The sequence below is a fragment of the Aotus nancymaae genome, unplaced genomic scaffold (assembly GCF_030222135.1).
Source record: "Aotus nancymaae isolate 86718 unplaced genomic scaffold, 86718_ANA_hifiasm-v0.15.2.pri h1tg000108l, whole genome shotgun sequence".
NCBI lineage: Eukaryota > Metazoa > Chordata > Mammalia > Primates > Aotidae > Aotus > Aotus nancymaae.
The window spans coordinates 15,107,784-15,133,339 of record NW_026988523.1 but is presented as its reverse complement, the minus strand read 5'-3'; the positions used below and the strand labels follow the sequence as shown (position 1 = coordinate 15,133,339).

Genomic DNA, 25,556 nt, shown 5'->3' with positions numbered 1-25,556 from the left:
ACTTTGGGAGGCCGAGGTGGGCATATCACTTGAGCTCAGGAGTTTGAGACCAGGCTGGGCAACATGCTGAAACCCCATATCTACTAAAAATACAATAATTACCCGGACATGGTGGTGCGTGCCTATGGTCCCAGTTACTTGGGAGGCTGAGGCACGAGAATCGCTTGAACCCAGGAGGTGGGGGTTGTAGTGGGCCCAGATCTCACCACTGTACTCCAGACTGGGTGATAAAGTGAGATTCCATCTCAGAAAAAAAAGAAAAAAGAGAGGGATCCCTCTTTACCATTGCGCTTTTATCACTCTCATTATTGCTATTGTTATTCATCTTCCAAGGGTATATAGGAAATCTACTTCTCACTCAGTCCATCCTCTTGTACCTGCAAGGAGACTCTCCAGTGTTGCTCACTGTTTTGAATTGGCACATTTGTTTGCCGTCCCCTGTATCCACCAGGATACATTCCAAGGCCCCAGTGGATGCCGGAAAGCATGCATAGTACCATACCCTATATATGTAATTCACCAATTTCTTTTTTCTTCTTAACAATTTCACAGATAGAACATTTGTTCTTACCGTAGATCTTAACAACCTTAGTATAGATATTTTTCCTTTTTTTATTCAGTGGAGAGTTAGTTACTTACTTAGAAATGTTTCTTTTCTTACTAAGTTTTTTAAGTGGAAAGCTCTTCTTTTCACTTTTACTTTATTGAAACATTATAACAAATCTTTGAAGAAGATAATGTTATCATTCCATTTTGATGAAACCAACTAACTTATCCAAGCATGTGCATGCTGCACACAGAAGACCCAAGGTTAAAAAATCCCTATTTTTACTTTTTCTTAAGATTCAGCAGATACATGTACAGGTTTCTTATATGAGTATATTGCATAATGCCAAGAAGGTAAGGGTTCAAGCAGTTAAAGATGTGAATTTAAATGCCTTACACTTTTGCTCAGCAAGTAAGTTATGGGTCACAACAAAATTGGTAGGCAGGACAGGCTTCAGTACAAAGGAGTCTACTAATGAAGCTGGGAAAATGGAAATAACCATCGTGGTGGTAATAGGAGAGAAGATCCTGCTTCATACAGCACAGATATAGGAAGGTCCAGGCGGAGATCCCCATGGACCCTGTGATTACAGCCCACAGAGGGACATATCAATGTTTTGGCTCCTAAAACAACCATGCATGGTCTTTCCCCAGTGAACCGGTGAAGCTCCTGGTCACAGGCAACATTGAGAACACCAGCTTTGCACCCGCAGACCCCACCTCTTCTGACTCTTGAGACACTTACCTTTTGACCACAGAGACAGGACTCCAGAAAGACTGTGCCCTCTGGGACCACACTTCCCAGAATCTTCTTCAGATGGGCCTAGCTTTTCTGGTCTTGGTGACTCCTGGTTGAAGACTGGCTCATCAGGAAGAGGACTAGAGAGACAGCCAACAGAGCTTCCACTTCGGAATGCAGGAGAAGATTGAGAATATGAAGACCCCTTGAAGAATGACCAAGAGCGCAGTGGCCATGGGTGGAACTGAAAACCGATCTTGAGCCTGGATGGTGGGAGCTCTGTGTTGGACCCAGGGAGGAGGGAGTCATTGCAGGAAAAAGGGACAGTGGCATTCCATTTGTCAAAGCATCCTGGAGGAGGCAAGAGGTGGGAGAAACAAGCTAAATTTCTTTTGGATGCAAAAAAAAAAAGTTATTTTAAAAACTCAGCTTAAGTAGCACCTCTTCAGAGAAGTAAGGTCCCTTTCTCCTACAATGTGGAATATATGTATACACACATAATTTGTATTTATTTATGCACATATAAATAAATAAAAAGCATGGTCTGCCGGGCACAGTGTGTCACACCTGTAATCCAATCACTTTGGGAGGCGGATCACAAGGTCAGGAGATCAAGCCATCCTGGCCAACATGGTGAAACCCCTTCTCTACTAAAAAAAAAAAAAAAAAATTAGCTGGGTGTGGTGGCACGCACCTGTAGTCCCAGCTACTCAGTAGGCTGAGGCAGGCAGGGGAATCCCTTGACCTGGGAGGCCGAGGTTGCAGTGAAAAGAGATCGCAGCCACTGCACTCCAGCCTGGCAACAGAGCAAGACTCCATCTAAAAACAAACAAACAAACAAACAAAACCATGGGTACTGTATCTTTCTCTCGGAAAAGTGAGAGCCCCTAGGATTACGAGGGCAGGGATTTGGCCTTTTACCTCTATAACTTTGGCATCTATGCATTGCAAGGCATGTAGTAGATTTCTAACAAATATTTGCTTTTTGGAGGAAAATGAAGCTGTGCTGTTTTTAAACTTTGGACCAGGACAGGTGGTCTTCTTTATTCAACCTAAGAATTAAAAAACCCATAATTTATCAAAAACAAACTTTTTTGAAAAAACACTAGAGTAAAACTTTTTTTTTTGGTGAGTCAAATATTCAGAGTTAGGAATTGTTTTCAATACAGTCCAGGACGATGAACGGAATAAAGATGCATGCTGTAATTATTCCCTGAAATATAACAACATGATATTAATACTAATGTTTTTCTCAAAATAAACTCAAAATTTAACATAGTGTTCTTCCAGATGAGTGTGAAGGAAAGCAGGTGTTTTCCCAATGCTGTTCTTCTCCTTGGGAACTGTCAGCTTCAGTGCAATATTTCACAGCTAGGCTGTAAACAAACGTTAATTCCAGTTGGCTCGATATACATTAAACAGTAAAATACCAGAAGTGAGTAGTCTCTGTTGTTCTCCAAAATGTATGATCTCAAACAGACTTCTACTGTGAAAACGTTCATACTTTGCATGCATCACTCCCAGCTGGAAGTTGTTGTCCAGTTTAACAGTTTGCATGCATCACTCCCAGCTGAAAGTTGTTGCCCAGTTTAACAGTTTGCATGCATCACTCCCAGCTGAAAGTTGTTGCCCAGTTTAACAGTTTGCATGCATCACTCCCAGCTGGAAGTTGTTGTCCCGTTTAAGTTACATAACATAATGTTTTATGTGAGATTTTTGAATAGCACAACAGAGACAAGAAAACAGACTAACTTGTCCTTGATATTACCACATCTTGGCAAAAAGCGAGACCCCTGTTTAGAATGTAAAAGAAATCTTATTTGGGGAACCCTGTAATAGGCGGGGGCTGAGCAGGAAAGCTAGGTTGCTGGATTTGTCACTAGGGTTTCCTCTAGTAATAACCAGAGGGTTCCAGTTAGTGTCACCACCCAGTATGAAAATAAATTTTCTTTCAGGCTTTGTTTGTGCAATTATACGTGTGTGGAGTGGTAGGTGGAGCATTTTTAGGTCCTGCTGACCTGGAGGGTGACTCGTAATCACCCTGAAACATATGAGGACCCTAAGGAAACCTCCCCTGGGGGAGTGAGTAGTCCGGGATTAGAGCCAGTGCGTTGGGGCTCGACTGCCACCTTGTGGTGAGGGCGGCACCTGGTCGGGGTTCCGCACGGAGCTGCACCCCACACTGCCCCCGGCCCCCCAACGCTGTCCTGAGCCCAGGCGCCGCGCCGCGCCCCGTCCCACCTCGCTCTGAGCCGCGCCCATCCGCACCCCGACCGCCTCCACAGGACCCCGCGCTCCACCCTCAGGCCCCGCCCCCCAGCCCTGGGCCGCGCCCCACATCCCTACCTGAGCCGCTGCACCCCGCCACGCGGAACCCCCTCGAGTCGCCGCTCGTTGGGCCTGAAGCGCAGCGCGCCTATTGGCCAGTGCGGCCGAGAGTGGGAAAAGTGGCCAACGGCTGCGCCGGCGCTCCGGCTGCTGAGGAGATGGCGTCCGGCTCCAGTGCCTCGGTGCCGGCGGACTCAGGCCGCACCATCAGCCCTGGAAGGCGAGGCGAGAAGCCTGCTTCCGCCGTCCCCGCGGACACGGCGGCCGAGACCACACTGAAGAGCACCGCGATCACGGTGCGGTCGGTGGTGGCCTCCCCTCGCCAGGTGAAGGGGAAAGCGGGCCGGGAGGCGGCCAGGTGGTGGCTCCAGCGCCTGCCAGCGGCTCAGGCCAAAGACCCAGGAGAGGCGGCCGAGGAGGAGGAGGAGGCCCTGCTGTCAGTGCCTGAGGATGAATTGAAGGCGCAGCCCCTGCCCCCAATCTGCGGGTCCCGTATGACGGGGATGTGGCGGAAAGAGAAGGTGGCGCTGTATTGCGACCAAGTGTTGCAGGATTGTAAGGTGAATAGATCCGGGGCGGTCGGAAGCTCGCCGGGGCCTCGGGACAGGCATCTGGGGCTACCCTCTTAGGGGGACGCGGTCCAACGGGCACAACGAGAACCTGCGTTTCAAAAAATTAAATGGAGTCAACATGTATAGAGCATTCACCTTGTTCGAGGTGCCCTAGAGGATTTAAGGTTCGAGTTTCCGACAAAATTCTTCAGTTAACGGCACAGCCCTGAGAGTGTTTTCTAAGAGCTCCTAAAAAATGAAGATATATTGACCTTGTCATCGCACAGGCATGAATCTTAGTACCTTTATTTAACAATTGATGTCCAAACATGAGTAAGATCACTCAGCCTTGACTTTTACACTAGAATACTAGAAATTACTTTTAAGGACGGGCGCGGTGGCTCACGCCTGTAATCCTAGCACTTTGGGAGGCTGAGGCGGGCGGATCACAAGGTCAGGAGATCGAGACCATCCTGGCCAACATGGTGAAACCCCGTCTCTACTAAAAATAGAAAAAATAGCTGGGCATGGTGGCGCACACCTGTAGTCCTAGCTACTCGGGAGGCTGAGGCAGGAGAATTGCTTGAACCCAGGAGGCGGAAGTTGCAGTGAGCCGAGGTTTCGCCACTGCACTCCTGCCTGGCGACGGAAAGAAAGAAATTACTTTTAAGAATACTTCCAAGCGGGGTGGGACGGCTCACGCCTGTAATCCCAGCACTTTGGGAGGCTGAGGTGGGCGGATCACCTGAGGTCAGGAGTTCGAGACCAGCCTGGCCAACATGGCAAAACCCTGTCTCCACTAAAAATACAAAAATGAGCTGGGTGTGGTGGTGGGCGCCTGTCATCCCAGCTACTCGGGAGGCTGAGGCAGGAGAATCTTTTGAACCTGGGAGCAGAGATTGCAGTCAGCCGAGATCTCGCCACTGCACCCAGCCTGGGCAACAGAGCCAGACTCTGTCTCCAAAAGAAAAAGAAAAAGTAGTTCCCACGCAGCAGTCCACGATGCGGCATGATATTTTGAATAGAAAATACATACCTGTTAAAACGGAATAGAGCAAATATTTAGTGTTTCTAACCTAGTTTTTTAAGTTGCAGCAGAATTTGTGTAAATGAATATTCATTGCAGTGATATTTATAAAAAGTTAAAAATTACTTTAAGACAAACGATAACTAACTGTCTTATCTATGAATTACTCGAGTGAATAAATCTTTCAAGTTTAATTTTTTGTTGATGTTTTTTACTAGATGTGGTTTCGGTTAAAATTTGTGATTTTCCAGGTCATTCATTATTTAAGGCTACATTGTTTCCATTTTAAAATAGGAATCAGTAAAAAAAAAAAAAAAAAAAAAAAAGTAGTTAAAAATCTATAATTTAATATATTTATACATAGATATATATTTTTTTCTCTTGTTAGTCAGAAGACGCTGATGAGGTTATGGGCAAATACCTATTCGAAAAATTAAAGTTGAAAGACAAATGGCTTGGAGTGTGGAAGACTAATCCCGATGTATTCTTTGTGAAGTATAAAGAAGCTTCTATTCCTTTTGTTGGAATACTGGTTGAGGTAAATAAATTTTATTTGATCTTTGTTCTTTTTGAATCAGTTCTTTTAAAGACTAAAATATGACTTTATTATTTGTAGATTGATACATAAGAGTTGACACATTTCAGGTGCTGCTCCTGAAAAAAAAAAAAAAAAAAAGTTGACACATATTACTTCTGTTTTAAGTTTCTGAGAAAATTAATAGTGTAAAAAGAAGGTAAAGGGAATATTAGTGCCTGTAAACCATTATCATTAAATGGGATCTAGTAGTATCAGACAATACTTATTAGCCTAGTTTTTGCTCAAATAATGTAAAAATAAGAAAAATGCATTTCTTATAAAATTAGCAATTTAGTCTTTAACAAATTTGAGCCGCCTTTTTCTCTTTTTCCTTTAATCTTCATTTATCTGAATTATGAAGCTTAGTTCAGATGAGGAAAGAAAAAGAAATGGATCAAAAAACTATTGGCAAAACATGAATTTTTTTTTTCTTTTGAAAAGTACCCTTCTAGTATAATATCTTCCAAGCATTTTGTCTGATAAGATTTTTCTTTGTTAGGACTGTAGGCTAAACATTGTGGCATGTTTGATTCCATTAAACATCAATTATCCTTGTATAGAAATTAACACTTATAATCACAAATGATACCCTTGCCCCAAATAGGTAATTTAAATCTGTATTTTTGGTCACAAGAAAAACTTATGTTTGTAACTCATTATGTTATATACTACTTGAAAACAATTTAAAAATATGTGTTCTACGGAAAAGTTAGTGTCAGTTTTACAGATAAAGAATGGCGCCCAGGTGCAGTGGCTCATGCCTATAGTCCCAGCACTTTGGGAGGCCAAGGTAGGTGAATCAATTGAGCTCAGGAGTTCAAGACCAGCCTGAGCACCATGACAAAACCCTGTCTCTACAAAAAATACAGGCACACACCTGTGGTCCCAGCTACTCAGGAGGCTGAGGTGGGAGGATCGCTTGAGCCTGGGAGGCAGAGGTTGCAGTGAGCCTGGGCAACACTGTGAGACCACATCTCAAAAAAAAAAAAAAGAGGATATCATATTTTCAGTCATAGAGATTACAAAAGGAATGTAAAAGATTCTTGGGATTAGGTAATTTTTCAATAATAATCTATTTTTCAATAAGACTCTATTCGTCTTTATGCATTTCTTATAAAACTAGCAATTTAGTCTTTAACAAACTTGGGCCTTCTTTTTCCCTTTTTCCTTTAATCTTCATTTATCTGAATTATGAAGCTCAGTTCAGATGAGGAAAGAAAAAGAAATGTAATTTTTTTTTAGTAATATTCTGTTTCCTTTCTTTTTTTCTTTTTTTGACAAGATCTCACTCTGTTGCCCAGGCTGGAGTGCAGTGGTACAATCTCAGCTCACTGCAACCTATGCCTCCTGGTTTCAAGCAATCTTCCAACCTCAGCCTCCTGAGTAGCTGGGACCTCAGGTGCATACCACCACACCTGGCTAATTTTTCTATTTTTAGTAAAAATGGGATTTTGCTATGTTGGCCAGGCTGGTCTCGAACTCCTGATCTCAAGTGATCCACCCACCTCAGCCTCCCAAAGTCCTGGGACTACAGGTGGAGCCACCATACCTGACCAATAGTACTCTGTTTCTTAGAGGTTTGCTCATCTTCAGACTTTGAGTAGCTTTGCCTAGATCTTTCATAACTTCTCTGGATTTTTTTTTTCATCTAGTTAAAAATGGTTTTCATCTGGCTGTATGGTTTTTTTTTTTAGCAGTATAAGTTTGTAAGGTTTTCCTCAATCAAGTTTTATGTGGAAACTTAACATTAAAGCAGAACATTTCTGATTGAAATGAATGATGGTGTCTTAGCATCTCTCTCAATACCTCATGATAGCCCCTACACTCAATAAAACTTTTCAAGAGCTCTAAACTTTCATGGAAACTCAGTGGATTAGGTTACCTGAAAGTTCTATCAACTTCTAAGGTTTTACTTGCAATACATTGATTATTTAATCTCTCTCCCTTACTTTAGAATTCTATAGGGGCTAGTAATCTCCTTTAAATGTTAGAAAGACAGGATGAAACATGAGAACAGAGGAAAAAGTAGAGTAGTATATTGGCAGATTCTAATTATTTTGTGACAGATAAACAAGTGAGAGTAGCTCTTGGGACCTCTTAAGATAGTGTTGCACAATTCATATTGTTGTTTTATCTGACTCTGCTTCTTTAGTCTTACTTCAACTGAAGTATCAAAAATGCTATATAATGCTCTTTATATAGCATTATATAAAGATAATTTATTCCAATGAACCCCCAATCTCTTTTTCTTTAAATGCTGTATTAGTTTTCTATTAATGCCACAGCAAATTACCACATTTGGTGGCTCAAACAATACAAATTTATTATCTTACAACTCTGTAGATCAGAAGTCTGACATGGGCCTAACTGAGCTAAAATTAAGGTGTATGCAAAGCTGCATACCTTTGTGGAGGCTGTAGGTGAGAATCTGTTTCCTTGCCTTTTTTAGCCTCTAGAAGCAGCCTGAATTCTGTATCTTGTGGCCCTCTCCTCTGTCTTCAGTGTACTTCTCGCATTGCGTCTTTCTGGTTCACAACAGGCTAAAAAGGTGGTCCCCTTTTAATCAACTTACGATTAGAATGGGCCCAACTGGGTAATCCAAGATAACCTCCACATTTCAGTCTTTAATTGTAATCACATCTATAAAGTCCATTTTGCCATGTAAGGTCACATTCACAGATTCCAAGGATTAGGGCATGGATATCTTTGGAGGCCATTATTCTTACTAGCATGAATTCATACAATAACCAACCAACAGACAAAAAGCTTAGAAACACAATGAAGTTGACTCTTGAAAAATGCAGGGCCCTGCACAGTCAAAAATCCATGTACAACTTTTGACTTCCGAGATACTTAACTAATAGCCAACTGTTAACTGGAAGTCTTACTAATAACATATATAGTTGATTAACACATATTTTATATGTCATAAGTGTTATAAACATTGTATTCTTACAATAAAATAAGCTAGAGAAAAGAAAATGTTGGTAAGAAAATTGTAAAGGCAGGGCACAGGGGTTCATGCCTGTAGTCCCAACACTTTGGGAACCCTAGGCAGGAGGATTGCTCAAAGTCAGGACTTTGAGACCAGCCTGGGCAGATAGCAAGGGCTTATCTCTACTAAAAATTTTAAAATGAGCTGGGTGGTGGTGTACACCTGTAATCCTATCCGCATGGAGGTGGGAGGATCACTTGAGCCCAGAAATTTGAGAGCAAGACCCTGTCTCATAAAAGAAAAATCGTAAGGAAGAGAAAAATATATTTACTATTCATTATATAGAAGTAGATCATCATAAAGATCTTCATTTTTGTTGTCTTCATGCTGAATGGGCTGAGGAGGAAGAGTTTGTCCTGCTCTCTCTAGGGTGGCAGAGGCAGAAGAAAATATGCATATAAGTGGACCCATCCAGTTGGAACCTGTGTTGTTCAAGGGTCAACTATACTTTATTGGAAGGAAATCTAGCATACCTTTACTTTTGGTTACAAAGCGGTCCAAAAATTAAGAAAACTTTGTTATAACTTCTGTACAAAGCAGTTTGACAAAATATAGCAAGAACTTTAAACTAGAACTTTATTTCTGGAAATTTCTTCTATGAAAATCAGAAATGTGGAAAAACATTGCTTCTTGGCTTTTTGCCTAAGATCCAAGTGTAGAAATACAGAACAAGATGGAGGTTGCAGTGAGCCGAGATTGTGCCATTGCACTCCAGCCTAGATGACAGGGTGAGGCACTGTTTCAAAAAGAAATTGGGAATATCATAAAAGTTTAGTAATTGGTTGTTGGTCATATAAATGATTATCCACAAGATAGAATATTATGTAGATATAAAACCAATATTTAAGAAACCTGGTAATGACTCAGAAAATGATCATTATGTAATATAAAATGAAATGTAAGATACAAATTAGATACACAGTATGATCTAACTACTATGTAAATTGTATAAATAGGACCAAAACTGGAAGATAAAAAGCAAAAGGTTAACAGTGGTGATATTAAATTTTTTTACAAACAATGTATACTAGTCACCACCAACAAGCTTTTTTGTAAGTACCTATTACCCTTCCCCCAATTTTTTGTCTACATGCTTTGGAATTTTGTTTATGTTTCTTGATGAGGCTTAGAGAATCTTTGATTTGGAGAGGTTTAAGAAACTCTTAGTGGATTCCAGAAACTGGCTATTTTCCTCGTTCTACTGTTTCATATTTCTGAAGAGGCAAATAGTCACTTTGAGCTGCTCTCAACACATCTTGCATCATAGTTATTTCCACGATGGTTATTTCCATTTTCCCAGCTTCATTAGTAGACTCCTTTGTACTGAAGCCTGTTCTACATACCCATTTTGTTGTGATCCATAACTTACTTGCTGAGCAAAAGTGTAAGGCATTTAAATTCACATCTTTAACAGCTTGAACCCTTACCTTATCTTAAGCTACAACCTGTTTCTCTTCTTTATTTCCTTATAAGGCCCCCCAAAATATATTAAATGTCTCAACTTTCTTACCTTCTGTCTACCCATTTGTGGTTAAATGTTTTCTAAGTTTTATAAAAAATGCACATAGTTTATAAAATCAAATAGAGTTATTTTTGTTATGAAAAGCTGCAGTGACCCAAACCTTATCCACCTTCTGCTGACATTTCTTACATTTTCCAGGTGCAGCCAATTTCAACAAGTTAAATTAATTATAGTAGTATTAATTCCTTATCTCCAAGTAATATGCTTATATTAGCACTTTTTGATTTCTCCATTTTAAGTTTGACATATAGATTCCCACTGTGGAAAATGGGGACTTACCTCTTTCATATACACCATCACTATTACCATTTCCTGTTCTACCTCATAACTGTATTTTCCACATGCTTCCATCCTCCCAAAATGCTTATATAGGAATTTTCATTTGACTGAATACTCACAGTTTACCTTATTATGAATATGTAAATACTTCATGGATGGATAACCATGTAGTTTATTGTGATTAATTTTCATTTTCTGGATATTAAAAAAAATTCCCAGAGTTATTAATAACCTTGTTTTTCATTGTGTTTAGTTGTCTATGTATTTATCACTAGATTATCTCAATCTCCCCCAGTTATGCAAATCTTCTTAATATGTTCAAATATATCAGTTTGTCTTCTTAAAGAGGTAGGTATCTCTTGCATCCTTTTGATCTACAATCTGAATTGGTGATCTCTAGACCTGGTGGATAGCTGTTGCTATGGTTTGAATGTTTTTCCCTTTCAAAACTCACGTTGAAACTTAATCCCCAATGTAACAGTAGTAACAGGTAGGTCCTTTAGGAGGTGATTGGAACATGAGGGCTCTGCTCTTATGAATGATGTATTATTCCATTTTCACACTGCTGATAAATATATACCTGAGACTGGGCAATTTACAAAAGAAATATGTTTAATGGACTCACAGTTCCACATGGCTGGGGAGGCCTCACAATCATGGCAGAAGGTGAAAGGCACATCTCACATGGCAGCAGACAAGTGAAGAGAGAAAACTTATACAGGGAAACTCCCCTTTATAAAACCATCAGATCTCATGAGACTTATTCAGTATCACAAGAATAGCACTGGAAAGACCTGCCCCCACGTTTCAATTATCTTCCACTGGATCCCTCCCAGAACATGTGGGAATTATGGGAGCTACAATTCAAGATGAAATTTGAGTGGGGTCATAGCCAAATCATATCAAATGGATTAATCCATTTATGGATTAATAGGTTAATGGATTAAAGTGTTATCATGTGAGTGGGTTTGTTGTCACAAGAGTAGAGTGAGTCTGTTATAAAAGCCAATTTGGCATGTAGTTCCTGCCTCAGGACTCAGCAGAGACTCCCCACCAGCAGAAAGGCCCTGAAAGAAGTAGATTTCTTTTTTTATGAATTACCAAATCTTAAGTCTTCAGTCATAGCAACAGAAAACAGACTAAGACAGCTGTTCTCCTAGGATCTCTCATCATCATCATCCTAAGAATTCTTTTCTTCATTCTCCTGTGCAAATAATGAATTCCCCAAATTCCCTGCCTTCCTTTTTTGTTGGTTTATTCTCTCATTTTGGCCAAGGAACTTATTCTAACAGCTTTATAAGTATAACCACAAAGCAGATAAAATTATTGGGATCTTGTATGTCTTAAAATGCCTGTACAGTACATGAATATTTATTTGATAGATTGGTTATATGAATTCTAGATTTCATTTCATGCTCAGAATTTGGAAGCTATTATTTCATTGTCTTCAAGCTTCCAGAATTGCTGGTTGAGAAGACAATATCATCAATCCTTTGATAATACCTGTATATTATTTTTCTCTTTGAAAACTTGTAGGATATTCTTTTTGTTCCCAGAGTTCTCCACCAAAATGAAAGCAAAGGAATTTTTAAAAAGATAACCAGGGACAAAGAGAAATAGGAAAGGAGAAAATAGCAACAAAATTTAGAAGTTGTAAATCAGATAAATAAGTGGCAACTGATTCTGTAGCACTAAGAAAGTTGAATCCTAAGGTGGCAGTAGGGAAAGCCCAAAACAAACAAATAAACAAAAACAACTCTGATTTACACTGTATAACCTTAAGTACTCAGGAATTGACTGTACTCAGAACTCTGAAAATGAGGTTGAAAGTGAAGCTAAGAAAGAAGAACTGCTTAAAAGGCTATTTAAGAAACAGGGACTTCCAGGAAGATGAGGTAGGCATACTTTCCCCCCGACTCCTTCCATTAAGTACAACTAAAATCCTTGGATTACATCTATAAAACAAGTATATAGCTCTGAAAAGTGGAGAGAAGGCAGATTGGCTAGGGAGGCAGATTGGCTAGGGACCTTATGACCCAAGGAACAATAAGGTAGTAAGTTTTCCGGGCTTTTCTTTTCTTTTCTTTTTCTTTTTCTTTGAGACAGAGTTTTGCTCTTGTCACCCAGGCTGGAGTGCAATCGCACGATCTTGGCTCACTACAACCTCTGCCTCCTGGGTTCAAGTGATTTTCCTGCTTCAGTCTTCCAATTAGGTGGGATTACAGGTACCCGCCACCAAGCCCAGCTAATTTTTGTATTTTTAGTAGAGATGGGGTTTCACCATGTTGACCAGGCTGGTCTCGAACTCCTGACCTCAGGTGATCCACCCACCTCAGCCTCCCAAAGTGCTGGGATTACAGGTATAAGCCACTGTGCCCAGCCACCTGGCCTTTTCTTTGCACCATATATTCTAGATGGGGTACTAGAAGAGCTAACAACCTGGAAACATCAACACGTGTAGAAGAGTAACAACAATAAAGTAGAATGAAGACAGGAAAATTATTTTACTTGAAGATAGAAAAATAGAAATTATCAAATCATAACACCATAAAGAAAATAGACTTAAAAAGACAGAACCTCAGGGACATGCTGGACTATAACAAAAGACCTCACGTTCATGTCTTCAGAGTTCCAGAAAGAGAGAAGAAAGAGGGAGGGCTGAAAAATATTCAAAGAATTGCAAAAATTTACCAAATTTGGCAAAAGATATAAGCCTACAAATTTAAGAAGCCAACTTGAGATGCGTGGTTAAGGGTGGGAGTACCCCCATTGGGAAAATGGGAATTACATGAAAATTTACTGATACTGAATGTTGGAATCTGTATCTTCTACCCCATAACACAGGCAGCTAAGGCATATCCCTCCAGGAATGAGATTTGAAAGATTTTTGTATGATCATATGTAAAAAAAAAAAAACCTAATGATATTGACTTATAACAGAAAGAGCCTGGGCAGATCAACCAGTGAAGAGGAGATGAGGAGGAGAGGAAAGGAAGGCAGAAGAGAGAGTGGGGTAGAGGTTGGTGCCAAGAACAGAAGAAAGCAAATTGTCAAATTGTGAAAGTTTCTCAGACCCAAAGGACATAAATTTCTAGACTGAAAGGGCCCTAGACTGAAAGGGCCCACTTAGTGTTCAGCACATAGTGAAATTTGGGAATACTGGGGCCAAAGAGAAGGTTCAATAATATTCCAGAGAGAAAAAAAGATAGGTTTATATAAAGAATCAAGAGGCAGAATGGCATCATACATCAGACTTTTCTTTTTTTAGACATAGTTTTGCTGTGTTGCCCAGACTGGAGTGCAGTGGTGCAATCTTGGCTTACTGCAGCCTTTGCTTCCCAGCCTCAAGCAATTCTTGTGCCTCAGCATCCAGAGTAGCTGGGACCACAGGCATGTGCCACCACATCTGGCTAATTTTTGCATTTTTAGTAGAGATGGGTTTCACTATGTTTGCCAGGCTGGTCTGGAACTCCTGGCCTCAAGAGATCCTCCCACCTCAGCCTCCTAAAGTGCTGGGATTACAGGTATAAGCCATCATACCCAGCCCAGACTTTTCAGTAGTAATTCCTAATTTTAAAAGCTATGAAAATATATTTTCAAAAATTTTAGGGAAAGTGATATTCTATTGTACAATTCTATACCTAGTCACACTATAAGAGTAGAAAAAAGACATTTTCAAGTATGTGAGGTCTCAAAAGTTATGTCCAATGTACCCTTTCTTAGGAAGTTAATGGATGTCATCTACAGTCAAAGGAGTAAATCAGGAAGTACGAAGACATCAGATTCAAAATGCAGAGAAGCCACAACATACGAGAAAAACAAAGGGAATTCCTGAGATGATGGCAAAGTGATAACAGTTATGTACATAGCAGGCCTAGGGAGCCAATTCAGATTAGAACTGGTCAGAAATCTCTGGAAGAGTGCTTTAAATAAAATGAAGCCAGTATTTTATTTCAAACACAATCTATTGGCTTTGAATATATTGAAAGGAGATTTTTACAACTTAAGGAATTTGTGGCTAAATTAATGAAAGCCACATAGAAAATGAGCAAATGAAAAGCAATACAATTACTGACTGTTGGGAAAACAACATTTTTTGCAGGAAAGAAAAATCAGCTTATACTATATGGCTCACCTGTGAATCACATTTTTCAAACCTATTAAGGTAAAAGCTGAATACTTAAGATATAACCATATTGGTGAATGAAAGTCCGGGAGAGAGTGGTTGTATATGACGAAAATGAGGAAAAATGAAAGAGACAACTAAATTCTTATCTTTCAGAGTTGGAAGTCAATATCCAATGCCAAAAACTGAAAAAAAAAAGTTTAAATAGCAATATAAGCATATTATTTAAAGATAAAGATATAAATGTCAAAAAATAATCAGCTAAAACAGTTAAAAATGGTTGCCTCTGAGGAGCAAGAATTAGAGGGTAATAGAAGACTGTCAAGGAACTCTCTTCCTCCCTCCTTCCCTTCCTCCCTCCCTTCCTTCCTTCCTTCTTTCCCTTTCTTGCTCTGTTGCCCAGGCTGGAGTGCAGTGGTGCAATCTTGGCTCACTGCAACCTCCACCTCCCAGGTTCAAGCGATTCTCCTGCCTCAGCCTCCCGAGTAGCTGGGATTACAGGCACACACCACCACATCTGGCTAATTTTTGTATTTTTCAGTAGAGACAGGGTTTCACCATGTTGGCCAGGCTGGTCTCGAACTTCTGACCTCAGGCGATCCACCCATCTCAGCCTCCCAAAGTGCTGGGATTACCGGTATGAGCCACCATGCCCAGCCTGAATTCTATTTTTCATAACAAACCTGGTACAGCGATTTGATTCTAAACTGTATGCATGTATAATACCAAAAAAAGTCAAAACTAGGCCAGGCCAGCTACAGTGGCTCACACCTGTAATCCCAGGACTTTGGGAGGCTGAGGCAGGAGAATCGCTTGAACTGGGAGGTGGAGATTTCAGTGAGCTGAGTTTGTGCCACTGCACTCCAGCTGTGGCAACAGAGTGAGACCCTGTCTCCAAAAAAAAAAAAAAAAAACCTAGGCCAGGCATGGTGGCTTATGCCTGTAATCCTAGCATTTTAAGAGGCTGAGGCAGCAGGATCACTGGAGGCCAGGAATTCAAGACCAGCCTGGGCAACATAGTGAGACCCTGTCTCTAAAAAAAAAAAAAAAACTTGAGCATGGTGGCACATGTAGTCCTAGCTAATTGGGAGGCTGAGAGGAGAGGATTGCTTGAGCCCAGGAGTTCGAGGCTGCAGTGAACTATGATTGTGCCACTGCACATTAGCCTAGGCAACAGAGTGAAATGCTGTTTCTTAAAAAAAGAGAGAGAACTAAAATATTAAAATACAAGGCTCAATATCATACTTCATCATGATTCTTTGGAAATATATTTTTGTCCTGTCACAAATATGGATTGTTGATCATTTATTATCCTCAGACACCCAGTTTTAAATTGTTGTTCTATTTTCCTAGTTTTCTTCAGTCCCATAACTGCTTTTAAGAACAGAATTTATATTAAATTAATTATAAACTTTGTATTTCAAAGTTTAGTTAATGATTTGAAGATATTTCCTGTATTTAAATGATTATTGTTTTATTATTAATGGTGTTACACTTGCTTATACTTAAAATATGTTTTTTTAACATAACTCTGCCAAAAAATGAAGAATTTCATTGGCTATGTACTTAAAATTTTCAGAATTGATTTTGGAATTGTTTGTGTTAATACTAATTTTGTGCCAACATTTTTTTTTTTTTTTGAGACGGAATCTTGCTCTGTTGCCAGGCTGGAGTGCAGTGGCACAATCTTGGCTCACTGCAACCTCCGCCTCCTGGGTTCAAGCGATTATCCTGCCTCAGCCTCCTGAGTAGCTAGTATTACAGGTGCGCATCACTACACCCAGCTAATTTTTGTGTTTTTAGTAAAGATGGAGTCTCACCATGTTGGCCAAGATGGTCTCGATCTCCTGACCTCATGATCCACCTGCCTCGGCCTCCCAAAGTGCTGGGATTACAGGCATGAGCCACTGTGCCCAGCATGGGCCAACATTTTAAAATTTGTGTTAATATATAATATAATTTATTAAAAATTTTAAAAACTACTATCAACTTTGGTTCTCACACACTGATTTTCAGACAAGTGCAGGGAAGTATCACTATACTATGGTGAAATAAGAAGAGTAAACACAATATAGCATGTTGTTCATGAAGCTCAATCAACTTGAGAAATTTACTCTTTATGTCCTTTCTGCTTTTTTGTTTTTGTAATGTTTGAATAGTCATTCTTTTACCAATGATGCCAATGATGTAATACAGATAGCAGGGCTTTTTTTTTTTTTTTAAACATGCTTTTATGGCAAAATTTGTCCAAGAATTTTTTTTATAATAATAGCTGGGCACAGTGGCATGTGCCTGTAGTTGCAGGTCCTCAGGAGGCTGAGGTAAGAGGAGACTTGAGCCCAGGAATTCGAGGATGAGTGTGCAATGATTACACCTGTGAATAGCCACTGCACACTAGCCTGAGCAACACAGTAAGACCCTGGCTTAAATATATATATAAAAACATATATACACACACTGTTTTATGAAATCTCGAAGTCTGGCAACTCAATCTTAGAAATAAATAATGTAGGAGATACAGAATTCCTTCCATGAAACTGAAAAAATGTGTTTAAAAGGGCCGGGCGCGGTGGCTCATGCCTATAATCCCAGCACTTTGGGAGGCCAAGGCGAGTGGATCACGAGGTCAAGAGATTGAGACCATCCTGGTCAACAAGGTGAAACTCCGTCTCTACTAAAAATACAAAAATTAGCTGGGCATGGTGGCGTGCGCCTGTAGTACCAGCTACTCGGGAGGCTGAGGCAGGAGAATTGCTTGAACCCAGGAGGCGGAGGTTGCGGTGAGCCGAGACCGCGCCATTGCACTCCAGCCTGGGTAACAAGAGCGAAACTCCGTCTCAAAAAAAAAAAAAAAAAGTGTTTGAAAAGTAGGGTTTGAAAAACAATTGATAGTATATTTAATATTGATCTATAATTGTTGTAACCTAGCGAGTCACGGAAGAAGCGTCACACTCTGAGTTTAAATTGCAAGTCCTTTATTAGCCAGTGACTGAAAGTCAGCTTACGCTCAAAATCTCTCTTATCAGTAAACTCCTGTGGTTTACTGATATTCATAACTGTATCTCTTATGATATTTATCTTAGGTAACTTGTGAACTGTACCGAGACTCATCATCTCGTTTCAAAGTTACTGTTTCCATCGCTGAGCCCCTTTCTTCTAACATTGCAAATATTCCAAGAGGTCTGGTTGATGAGATTTTGGAGGAACTGGAACACAGTGTGCCTCTTTTGGAAGTGTATCCTGTTGAGGGACAAGATACTGATATACGTGATATTGCTTTGGCCTTGGAAGTTGTCAGGTATTAGGGCCTTTACTTTTGAAAGTTAAATTATCATATTCAAAAGTTGATGTGAAAGTTTTGTTCATATAATCACTTTATAAGTATTTACTGATTTAATTTTTACTCACTACTACTGGATTAAATTTGTCAATTTTAAATTAATATATTATATTTGTAACTTTTAGTAAAAACATTCCCTTACAGAAACATATATGGGTAATGAAAAGTTTGCAATTTTTTGATCTTGCATTTTACAAAAATCAAATTTGAAAGAATTCTTGAAATAAGTAACATTAACTTGTATTCCTATTTAACCATATTGAATACATTAGCATTTCTTACATTTAAGGGCATTACAAATACTACATATCATCATTCACATTGTGATTACTTCTTATAAGTTGATACAATTTGAGGGAAGCTATCCACAAACAAAATACAGAATATTTTCTGGCATGTTTTTGTTTTTCTAATGTTTTCCTCCCATACAAATTTGATAGTATTGTACATATTATTTATTTGTTGAGCAAGTAGTAGCCAAAATCTATGAAATTTAGAAACTGAATTTTACAGTCTCACTTCCAGAAACATTATCTCATTTATAGTAACCTAAAATAGAATGCAAATCACCTAATTTTTAAAGTTTTACCTTTTATTTTAGTTCATTCAAAGGTCATTTTAAAATATTTTTCTTAAGAATAAAGATTGAGGTAGAGAATTCTGACATCAGAATATCTTTTTAGCTCTAAATCAGTAGTGGCTGTTTTTGATTACTGTCATCTTACTTTGGTTTATCATAGGTTTTTTTATGACTTTCTTTGGAGAGACTGGGATGATGAAGAAAGTTGTGAAAATTATACTGCACTTATTGAAGAAAGAATTAATTTGTAAGTATAGTTTAGAAACTTATACCACACATTAGAAAAAATAAACGTTATAATTATGTTGATACTTTTCAGGTGGTGTGATATGCAGGATGGAACAATACCTGGTCCTATTGCACAACGTTTTAAAAAAACTTTGGAGGAATATAAAAACAAACGTGTCGAGCTCATTGAGTATCAAAACAATATTAAAGAAGATCCATCTGAAGCAGAGGCTGTTGAATGCTGGAAAAAATACTATGAGATAGTCATGCTCTGTCGATTATTGAAAATGTGGGAAGATTTACGCCTCCGGTAATAATTTGCTCTATTTTAAATAGAAGCAAAAGTTTACATGGCTATTACTTTATCATAGCATTTAATTTGTGGTATATGTTCTGATTAAAGTAAAGTATAAAATTAGATGTCTAATTTATGAGGTAAGCACAAGGTAAAACTATCAGTATTGGGAAATTATGTTTATATTAGCTGAATTCACTGAAATCATTTTTTTTCACCAAAAGAATTCATTAATCCAGTTCTTTCCTTATCTTTCATTTTAACTCTTTTGCTTTTGGCTAAAGCATAAGAAAGAAAGAGGTAGACCTCCTTTATATAGAGTATGTGAAGTAAAAAAGCTGACTGGATTATAGCTAAAAAGTAGCAAGACAGACAGAGTCTGTCTACAGAACAGGTTTTAAAAGAAGCACAAAGACAGGCCATATAAGTATATATATGGTATAAGCTGGTATATATATTTCTACTGTATATATATATATATATACACACACACACACACACACACACAGTATAATCTTTTGCCAGTGATCCTAGGTATAATCTTTTGCATTCTCTGCAGCACTTTTATTGCTTTATGCAAAGAGGATGTGGCTTTAGTGTATATATATAATATATACACTACATATATATATATTATATATAGTGTGTGTGTGTGTGTATGTGTGTGTGTGTGTATATATATATATATATATACTAAAGCCACATCCCCTTTGCATAAAGCAATAAAAGTGCTGCAGAGAATGCAGAAGATTATACCTAGGATCACTGGCTTTAGTGTATATATATATAATATATATACTACATATATATATATAATATATATACTACATATATATATATTATATATAGTGTGTGTGTGCGTGTGTGTATGTGTGTGTGTATATATATATATACACTAAAGCCACATCCTCTTTGCATAAAGCAATAAAAGTACTGCAGAGAATGCAAAAGATTATACCTAGGATCACTGGCTTTAGTGTATATATATATAATATATATACTACATATATATATATTATATATAGTGTGTGTGTGCGTGTGTGTGTTTGTGTGTGTATATATATATATACACTAAAGCCACATCCTCTTTGCATAAAGCAATAAAAGTGCTGCAGAGAATGCAAAAGATTATACCTAGGATCACTGGCGAAAGATTATACCAAAGAGATTACTGGTAAATCCATATCTACTGGAAAAAGAGTGTCCCTTTTGGCTGACAGTAATGATAAAAGCCGACAATTATACTGACATTTTTATTCTGACTTTCTGTTGGAAACATTTAAATGATAGAGACAGGAAACAGGAAACACAAAAGCAGGAAGAAGAGAAAGAACTAATTAGAAGTGCTGAATAGCAAACAATATAAAAACAACTAGGAGAGAAGCTGGAATAGTTCCTGCTGGGAGGCCAGTAGCCAACTATTTTATGGAGATCACATCCTTTGAAACAAAATAATGTTGCTTATAACAGAATATCATTAAATTGGGTAAAAAAGCAAAAAGAAAAGAAAAATGAAACAAAATAATGTGTTAATTGAGCATAGTATCTAAAATTAGGTATATTCGAAAACATTCTTTTGCCTTACTATCACAGACATAACCCATCTTTGTGCAAGTCTACGACTCAATGGATTATGAAAGTACAACCAGGAAATTTTTCTACTGTATTGAAAGGTTAAAGTGGCTGAGGCAATGGTTATAGTGGGTTGCTTGCAGATTTCCAGGTACTGTTCATTAAAATGAAAATATTTTAGAGTTTTAAGGATTTAAACATGCAGTTATCCAAAAGAACTGAATCATTACATTGCTCTCAAGTTGCTTATTGCTCTCAAGACACTTATAATTAATGAAAACTATTTCTCAAAGATGCTTAGTACCAAGTTTTTATTTACTGAGTAAGGACAGGGTCAGTCTTTTCATGTTAATTTAATTACAACTAAATCTTTTCAACTATAGAGTTCATGGACCTTTCTTTCCAAGAATTCTGAAGCGTAGGAAAGGAAAAAGAGAATTTGGAAAGACTATAACACATATTGTAGTGAAAGTGATGACTACTGAAATGGTAAGAAATAAACTGTATTCTTATTTGTTATTTAAGTATTAGCTGTATGTAATCAGAAAAGAAGCTCCCTGAGGGTAGAGTCCTTGTCTAATCATTAATGCCTTATTTTCTCAACTACCTCCAGCTCAGTTATTGCCATATAATAGATACTAAATAAATAAATGGTGACAACTATTTACTGAGTACTAACCTTGTTGCCAGGTACTATGTTAGTTGGTATGATGAAGATACGACATAAATGTGAGAAAGGCTGCATTTAGGGGACATAAAATGTTGATCCAGATCCACAGTCTTCCTTCTTCACACACTTGAAAATTTCAGGCATGGTGCAAATATGGTCACAAGTATATAGGCAGTTACAATTATGACACACAATGATAAATGCTATGATAAGGGTATGACAGGGTACACATAGGATGGATACATATGACAGAATTAGGAGTCTGGAAATGCTGGATAAAAGAAATAACTCAACTGAATAGCTGAATCCTGAAGGATGAATAAAAATTTATCCAACTCAAGCACAAACAAATTTTCTAAGCCAATGAGTAAATATTTTCTTCTCACTTGACCTCTCAGTAGCATTTCAAAGCTCTCTCATTGAAATAATCTTTTTCCTTGTTTTATGTTAGTATACTTTCCTGGTTTTTATTCTCTCTAGTTACTTTTTTTTCTCATTCCTCTAACTGCTTGGTACTTGTCTTTTTTATGCACTATATTATCCCAAAGGGATTTAGCTAATCTTCTCCCATAACTTCATTTGTATATGCAGGTACTTATCCAAAATATATATTCATAGTCCAAACTTTTGTTCTAAGCCCCAAACCTTTATGTCCAACTGCCTATTGTTTATGACCACTTAATCGTCTCACCAGCACATCAACTAATTTTCTGCAATTAATTTCATGATCTTATCCATTGACTTGCTTTTATTCTGGAGTTATCTGTTTCAATAAATGGTACCATCATCTACTTGGTTGCTAATAACAGTTTTCTGGGAGTTATCTTGTTCATATCCCTCATCACTCTCATACACTCTCATTTTTCTTCTTTACTCTCCTCACATCCTGGGATAAGCTGTGTTTTTTCCTCTGCTTGCTGAGCTACTATTCATTCTTCAGGTCTTGATTTAAACATTTCCATAGGAAAAGACCTCCTCAACCTTTCATAATACATTAGACTGCTGTATACAATTATAGCACCCTGTGTTTTTCCTTATTGGCACTTTCCTTTATCATGACTACATTTAATACTTTTGTGGCTATCTATTGAATGTCTGTCTCTTTTACTAGTATATGAACTTCTTGAGAGCAAAGAGTATTTACCACTCATCCTGTCACCTAGCATGATGCTTGGTACATGGTAGGTGTCCAAAAATTTTTGGTGAATCAGTAAATCAGTATATGTGTGACAAGAGAGGATAGCACATATGAGGAACTGAAAGAAGGCCACCAAGGCTGGTAGTTAACATCTAAGAGAGTGATGGAAGATAAAGCTGGCTTATTAGACCGTCTTGTTTGCTATTCTACCAATTTTTATTCTTTTTGATAAAATTTAATTTTCCTTTTAACTACTTATTGGAGTATACTATTGTTCCAATAATATGGAGCATATTATTGGATATGCTCCAATATTGGAACGTATTATTCAGTCATGTTAATTGTTTTACCAACATCTTTATAAACACCTTTTAAAACATCTTTGTAAAAAGTAAGGTATAAATCTTGCTTTTATCCTCAGTGTTATTTTATTTTTATTTTTACTTCTTTTTTTCACTTTTAAATAGGTCCTGGCTTTATTCACTTTCTTATATGACAGAAATTTCTATGAAGTTTTTTGTTCAGTGCTGTGCAATTCTTTTTTCATTTGTGTAGTTATACCTGAACTTCAGAGGCCAGAATAATGAGAGGGAGATGACTATGAGGGGACAGCATCATCAGCTTCCACTTTACTTAGACCTTTAATTTTAGATTTACTTTTGAGGTTCATGAAATATTTTAGTTAGATTGTAGTATATCTGTGCATATAATCATGTATAGTATGATGCTGGAGAACATAGACTTTAAGATCATAAAAACCTGGATTTGATTCACAGTTTTGCTTTTTCATATTTCTACCATGTAATAATAAATTACATGGTTTCTCTTATTTCCTCATCTGTAAAAGAAAGTAATGAAGTCTGTCCCATAGAGTATTAGGCTTAAGTGAAATTTTTTTTTTTTTTATTTTTGAGACGGAGTTTCACTCATTACCCAGGCTGAAGTGCAATGGCACGATCTCAGCTCACCGCAACCTCTGCCTCCTCGGTTCAGGCAATTCTCCTGCCTCAGCCTTCTGAGTAGCTGGGATTACAGGCACGCACCACCATGCCCAGCTAATTTTTTGTATTTTTAATAGAGATGGGGTTTCACCATGTTGACCAGGATGGTCTCGATCTCTTGACCTCGTGATCCACCTGCCTTGGCATCCCAAAGTGCTGGGATTACATTAAGTGAAATAATTTATATAAATCTTTTAGCAAAATGCCTACTACATAAATAAATATCAGTTGATACTATTATTACTATTTTGCAGTTCCTATCCCAATAATATAGTCATTGTTTTTTGTTAGAGTTTCCCTCTAGTGCTACAAAAGGTGATAATCATGTCTGAAAATATACCAAGTATAAAGAAGAATTTAATCAGTTTTCTTTCATCTATACTACGGATTCTGTTGCCACCTGTCTCCTCAGAGACAGTGTGCTCTCAGTTAGTCCTTCTTTTTTTGTATCTTTTTTCCTTTATTAAAAAAACTTGAGGTGAAATGTACGTAGCAAAATTAGCTGTTTTAAAGTGACATTCAGTGACATTTAGTAGAGTCACAATATTGCGTACCTCTGGTTCCCAACTATTTTCATTACCCAAAACCAGAGCCTCATATCTCCATTTCCCTTTCCTCCCCAGCTGCTGCCAACCAGCAATCTGCTATCTCTGATGTTCCTTTGATCTTTGAAGTTGCTGTCGTTTGGATGGGTTTTTTTTTGCTTTTTATATTCTTTGATGCACTTGAGGGTTTAACTGTAGTATAAGGTGGGTTTAGTCAACTGGCTTCATTTCTTGAAGATGTCAGAGGTCCAATTCTCAGCTCGGTACTACTGGGCTGCATGTGCAGCCCTGGGGGTTGATACCAGACCCACGGCACAGGTTTGTTCTCTGGCCTCTCAAGGTTAATCACCTGCTGCATTGCAGGGGCTGAGGTGTTCACAGTCTGCCAGTAACGACACTCTGACGGTGAATGCTGACCAAAGCACTTTGTTGGGGCAGTGGCAGCAGGTCTGCGCTCAGGCGTATGTGCTGACAGTGGCAGCAGTTCAGCAGGGTGTGCATGTGGCAGCAGGGGCAGGGTGCCAGCCAGGGTGACACAGTGGTGTTTGTATGTATGCACTAGTGCTAATGGTGGCAGAACAACAGGGTGTGCTTGCATGTGTGCTAGTAGTGAAGGGTCGATGAGGTCTGCCTGCCTGTGTGCACTTCCACAGCAGTGAGGGATGACGAGTTCCTCTCCAGAGTTCTTGCCTTTTGCCATGTGAAGATCCAGGCAGCAGGCAAGGTGTTATTTTGGAAGAGAATGGCCTCAGCAGACACCAAACCTGCTAGTGCCTTGACCTTAGACTTCCTAGCTTCCAGAACTGTAAGCTAATAAATTTCTTTGATAAATTACACAGTCTGTGGCATTCTGTTATAGAGCAGCACAGATAGACTAAGATAGAAATTTATTTTTTTCTTTTGTTACTCATGCTTTTGTATCATACCTTAGAATCCACTGCCAAGTTCAAGATCATGAAGATTTACCCTTATGTTTTTTCCTAAGAATTTTATGGTTTTAGCTCTTATATTTAGGTTGTTAATTTTGAATTAATTTTAATATATGGTGTTAGGTTTGGGTTCAGCTTTATTCTTTTGCATGTAGATACTCATTTGTCCCAACACCATTTGTTGAAGAGACTATTCTTTCCCCCATTGAATAATCTTGTAAATTTTGTTGAAAATCAGTTAGTCATAACTGGTTTATTTCTGGATTTTCAGTTCTATCCCACTGGTCTATATGCCTATATTTATACCAGTATCACACTATTTTATTAGTGTAGCTTTGTAGTAACTTTTGGAATCAGAAGAGTGAGTCCTCCACTTTGTTCCTTTTCAATATTATTTTGGCTGTTCAGGGTCCCTTGCAATTCATTATTAATTTGAAGATAAGTGTGTTCATTTCTTTTTTTTTTTTTTTTTAGTATGTTCATTTCTTAAAAGAAAAAAAGGCTATTGAAATTTTGATAGGGATTACATTAAATCTGTAGATCAATGTAAGTAGTATTGCTATTTTAG

At 38.2% G+C, this 25,556-nt stretch overlaps 1 protein-coding gene across 1 annotated transcript in view; it reads left to right on the top strand.

Annotated features, from left to right (window-relative positions):
• Positions 1–25,556, top strand: part of SHCBP1L (SHC binding and spindle associated 1 like) — a 79,858-nt gene that overhangs the window by 39,754 nt on the left and 14,548 nt on the right. Inside the window, 8 exon segments of the mRNA XM_064370451.1 lie at positions 3,426–3,602; positions 3,604–3,776; positions 3,779–4,173; positions 5,580–5,729; positions 17,774–17,988; positions 18,771–18,857; positions 18,930–19,148; positions 21,089–21,194. Coding sequence (XP_064226521.1) covers positions 3,426–3,602; positions 3,604–3,776; positions 3,779–4,173; positions 5,580–5,729; positions 17,774–17,988; positions 18,771–18,857; positions 18,930–19,148; positions 21,089–21,194 — 1,522 coding nt within the window.